General features: G+C 34.7%; 1 protein-coding gene across 1 annotated transcript; it reads right to left on the reverse strand.

Annotated features, from left to right (window-relative positions):
* Window positions 1–244: 244 nt before the first annotated feature.
* On the reverse strand, window positions 245–3,384 carry LOC113713900 (protein NRT1/ PTR FAMILY 5.10-like). Its single transcript, XM_027237702.2, has 4 exons — window positions 3,160–3,384; window positions 2,773–2,990; window positions 2,261–2,688; window positions 245–2,019 (listed from the first exon to the last, which is right to left on the reverse strand). Exons 1-4 carry the CDS (start codon window positions 3,164–3,166, stop codon window positions 1,158–1,160), a joined length of 1,515 nt encoding a protein of 504 aa, XP_027093503.2. The 5' UTR covers window positions 3,167–3,384; the 3' UTR covers window positions 245–1,157.
* Window positions 3,385–5,391: the final 2,007 nt, after the last annotated feature.

Consider the following 5,391-nt stretch of genomic DNA (forward strand, 5'->3'; position numbering starts at 1 on the left):
CTTTGAGATGACTTTTGTATCTTGTTGAAATATAAGGATATCATTCTCCTTTTCTTTACTCCTTCTTCAATTCCTATTGTAGTATTTCATTTTATTAGTTTTATAACACAAATTTTTCAAAAATTATTTTACTTATATTATAAACACGTTTTTCAATCATTTTTTTTATATTTTTAAATATTTTTTTATGTCACATACATCACATCATAACAGATAATTATTACAGTAATTATTCCAAACGACATTTCAAATAATACTCTATTCAACCACATTCATTGTGATTACAATGCTGGATCATGTTGTATCCAATTGATCCACCACTTTTGACCCGTTAAAGTACACTCTCAAAATCCAGGATTGAACCATCCTAGACAAACAATTTTTAGGCCAACTATGAATTCTTTGGGTAATCATGAAATAGAGCCTGTAAAATTTGAGACCTACGAGAGCTCAAAAATACACACAAAATTCCATTATGTTGCTATACAATTCTAAAATAACCCCAAACGTGGCTAGGTTCCATTTCCACCTTCATTCTTCTCAGATTCTTCCATGAGGCAGCTATATATCAAGTAGCTTTGGGAAGACTATTCACAATTGCCTAAGCAGAGCAATGTCCGGTGCTGCAAATACAAAAAATCCTTGATCTCCATAGCTCATCCATAGCTGCAAATCATGCCAACCTTTTTGATGTGGTTAAAATATGTATTTGTTGAAGACTGATCACTACACCATTGAACCTCTGCATGTAGACAAACTTCTGTACATACAAACTTTAATTCACCACATACTGTTGCCAAGTTTATAGAATTAATCTTCTATACATCAACAATGTATACACTTTCACTATTAGATGAATAATATATAATTTGAATTTGAATTTAAAATTCAAATTTTACATATATATCATGCATCTAACCGTGATAGTGTATGCGCTATCAGTGTATATAAGATTAACTCAAGTTTATATCAATGTGGTTGCTTGCTTTCCGTCCCTCACTGACTGCTAGCAGAAATTGGACAGTTGAAGAATAAGAGATCTGAGGATTCTGCTGCAGCTCTTTAAATGACACATTTAAGACCAAATACTAGATAATCCCCAATGCAGCAGTCTATCCTTTGGGCATAATCTTTGTTTTACATATCCAAGTGAACTCCTACAAGTCACCAATGGATCTATCAGCTAAACGCCCTTGAGAACAGTTCTGGTCATCTCTTTGCTCTACATATTTGTATAATTTTGATAGATACGCAAAGAAGATTAAACCCACAGTACCTATTCCAGCAAGCAGCCAGTAGAAGTAATCGATATGTGCATGATTTAAGTTATCTAAGAACCAACTTTCTCTATCCCCTTGACTTGTAGCTTTGTCAATGATTGAGACTAGAAAACTGCTCAAGAAATTCCCTATGCCCATGGCACCATAGTAAAATGATAGGCCTACGCTTCTTAACTCAGTAGGAACCTGATCATAGAAAAACTCTTGCATTCCTACCTGATTGAAAACATCTGTGAGTCCAAATAATATGTATTGAAGCACCAACCAGCAGAAGCTCATAGGAAGTGTTGCATTGGGAATATCTACCAAACCACAATCTTGAGCAGTTTTGAGCCTTCTCATTTCTACTAGAGCTGCAACAACCACGTTGATGACTGAAATGGCCATCCCTGGTCCTATTCTTTGCAGCGTTGTTATGCCGGTGGGATTTCCAGTAATCCTTTTTGCAATTGGGATGAAAATTCGGTCATAGATGGGAATGCACAACACTATAGTAATGGGGATGAAAGTCTTGAGCGTGGCAGCTGGAATGTCAAAACTTGGACCAATTGATTTGTCCAATGTGGTTGCTTGCTTGAGAAACAATGTGGAGGATTGAGCATAGGCAATCGTATACGTTAAACAAGTGATCCATACAGGAAGCAGCCTGAGAACGTTCCTTGGCTCTTTTGCTTTGGTGGATATTACACTATTATCTATTGAACAATCATCTGCTGCAGGCAATGCATCCTTGAGTAACCTGTTTGAAAAATGCAGCACTAGAATATAAGACTAAAAATTGCAGAGATTAGTAAAGCTTGTTCTTTGCAGCGTTACGGTGTTAATATAGACACTAAACTTGTAACAACATTCATTCATAGAACATGAAGTTTAGTTAATGGATTTGTTATCTGGACTGAATAGATTAATTAGGTAGCATCATAAAACCCACTGACTGACTTTGAGGGATTTTTTTGTTCTTGGTCTAGTTATATCCATACCTGTTATTTTCTTTATCACCTATCTTAGCAGGAAAGATGTAAGTTCTTCTTCCGTGTAGAAACACAATAAGCCCAAGAATCATAGCAAGACAAGGAATTCCAAAACCAATTGTCCAATTTATGTTGTCTTGGATGTAGTGCAAGATCAAGTGTGATGTTGTAGAACCCATGCATAGGCAACAGAGCCACCAATAGAAAAATGAGCTCTTGGCTCTGCTCTGTCCTGGATATCTTCCCTCAAATTGATCAGCTCCAAAAGCTTGAATGCAAGGTTTGTATCCTTGAGCCAAAGCAACCAAATAAAGTGAAACAAAAAAGAAAACTTTGATTCCTGTATTCGGGCCTGATTTTTTGGTCATGTCTTGGTACCTTGGGCTATTAATAAGTGTAGGAATAATTGTCGCAGACAGGCTCAAAAAACCGAGTCCCTGCAAAATGTTCAACCAATTTCACCTCAGACAATAACAGGTGCTTGAAATTCTGAAATTTGAAACAGAAAATTGTAAACTAACCAAGATGTAGAGAATGGAAGAAACTATGATTGATCGGTAGCGGCCAACGAAAGAATCAGCCAAGTATGCTCCTAAAACTGGCACAAGTGATGCTACACCGGTCCATGTATTGACATTTGCAGCAGCTGTTGCCAATGATTCTCCAATTGGCCCGGTAAGATAGCTTATGAGATTGCATTCTAATCCAATATACACAAACCTCTCCAGAGACCCTCCAACTGTAGATTAAATTCAGCCAACTCAATCAAATTCCTATTCTTATGAAGTTCAGCTGATGATCAGCTTGAATTCCGCATACTCTTCTTACTAGTTGTTACTAGTTCTTAGAGAAATGGACAAAAGAAAACATTCTTAAGAAAACTTTCAGCAATATATATGTTTACCAACCTAGCATGAAAGATGCTGATCTCCATCCGCCTGGGCTGCCATTGTCATCAACATCACCATGGTCTGCTTCATTTTTGCTCTAGAGGAATGGAATCTGGGATTCCATGACTCTGCTTCCACTCATCACAGCAGAGATAAACCGAAAATGGGACGGTAATGGCATTTCTTTTTCCTTTTGGTGGGGAAGTAAACGTTAACGGCATCTTTTTGTCCTTCATGATTAGGTCAAGCGGGTGAGGAACCATTCAAGACAAAAGTTGATAGGGAAATGGGCCCTTAATCATTTTTATGGTGCATCAATTACTTGCACTTTGATAAAGATCGAGCTTCTTAAACTTGTTTTAATTAATGTGTTTTTGTATTCAATCCCTGACCAAGGTTCTGTTTTTCTATTAAATTGATGGGTAAATAATTCCAACTGTCACTTATTTTCTCAATTCTCATCAAGATTCCATCTGTAGAACCAACAAAGACATCTTGGCTACCTGAATTGTCTCCCTTTAGAGCTGGTGGTAGGTAGGATGGAACCAGATATTTTAATTTGAAGTGGTGAAATGCATGTATATATAAACTTCTGAAATAATATAATTTTTTTAAAAAAATAATTTTGGGGGCAGACAGTATAAAATTCATAAGAAGTACTTTTCAAAATTTCTAAAATTTTAAGAAGAAAAATTATAAATGTCTAAAACTTGGGGGAAGGGCTCTCTTGTCCCTCTGGTAGATCGGATCAATTGGATATCTGATCTAATTCCATTATTCATTTTTAATTTTTATTTTATAGGTCTTAAAAACTAGAATGAGACCATAAGAGAATAGGCATACCCCAAAAATTATGTAAATACTAATAATATGGATATTTCTAGTCCAATTGAATTAACCAAACAAATATTTGTCAAAATGCAAAGCATTTTTAATATATATTTTTTGACAGAGTTGTATTCCAATTCAAAACAAATAAAATTGAATACTTCGTTTATGATTTTTATGCCAATATTTACAAACTTAATCCCTCACACAAAAATGCTAGCATAGAAAGAAAATTTAGACATAAGCAATGATAACAAAGTGATGAAGCTAGTACAGATTAATGAGTATTAATGTTAAAATTTTATTGTATAAAATAAAAAAAATAATAATTAAGAGAATTGGATTTCGATATCTCCAAGTATCCAATCATGTAAGCTTGCCATCCATATGCGATCCGATCCCATGAATTGAATATCCGCATGGAATTAATAGACTGAATTATGTAGATGTTCTGTTCAGGTCTCCATATCATGCATTTTGAAGTCCCCTAACTGGTGAAGTAAGAGGAAGGGAGATTGAAGAAAGTGGATAAAATGCTGGAAATTATGGTCATGCAACTTCTTCCATTTTGGGAAGCAAGTAATTCTTGCACAACCACGAGGTTATATAATAGGATTAAGTTTTCAAAGACTGTGATTTTACTCTAAAGAGACTAGATGCATAACATGGTATTTTTATTCAATATTCATCAAAATCCATTTATGTTAAAAAATTTTAAACTAAAAGAATTAATCAATGTGTTTATTGGAAGTTGTCAAGAACAGATAAAAACGAGATGTTGGAATTGACTTTGCTGCCATCATTCGTTGGACCTTGATCTTTCTCCAATCTCCAACTCCTTCAATTCTAGATGAAGAGCCAGCCAGCTTTGCCTCTCAAAATTAATTTGAGGCTTCAGATGGATAAAGTTCTGAGAATATCATAGCAAAATTGGCTGCTTTTCCCTTCTTGATAGAAAAGATCACTTCATTTAAACAATCTACGCTACTAATGGCAGAAAGACATCAAATCAAACATGACACATATACATAGAGATTTGAAATTAATATATGCAATAGATCTGAAAAGATCAATACAAATAAAGATAAGTTCCAACATATTTTCTGTCCAAATGAATCATTGTAATCCCATAGATCTGCGCATGTTTTCTAACAATCAGATTTGATTAAAAACTGGTTCAAGTTCAAAGATAAGTTTAGATCTGATAATAATAAATGGAGAAATTGCAGATAGGAGAAACTAGATCTCCAAAATCTCAAATTTCATAGGAAATATTAAAAATTGAAACAAACTCTCACAAGGAAAAACCCTAGGAGAGAATAAAATTCTCATTAGAACAATTTAAGAGAGAAAAAACTCTTACTAGGAGATTCTAAGGGAGTAAAATCTCTCATCAGGAAACCCCAGGAGAGAATTTATTCT

This window comes from Coffea arabica, chromosome 10c, assembly GCF_036785885.1.
Source record: "Coffea arabica cultivar ET-39 chromosome 10c, Coffea Arabica ET-39 HiFi, whole genome shotgun sequence".
Classification (NCBI taxonomy): Eukaryota; Viridiplantae; Streptophyta; class Magnoliopsida; order Gentianales; family Rubiaceae; genus Coffea; species Coffea arabica.

What these genes read in the sequence shown, in the direction of transcription:
- LOC113713900 (XM_027237702.2), bottom strand. An exon ending in CTTCCATTCTCTACATCTTG is followed by an intron (nt 2,689 to 2,772) that starts GTTAGTTTACAA and finishes AACATTTTGCAG; the next exon opens with GGACTCGGTTTTTTGAGCCT. An exon ending in GGTGATAAAGAAAATAACAG is followed by an intron (nt 2,020 to 2,260) that starts GTATGGATATAA and finishes TTTTTCAAACAG; the next exon opens with GTTACTCAAGGATGCATTGC.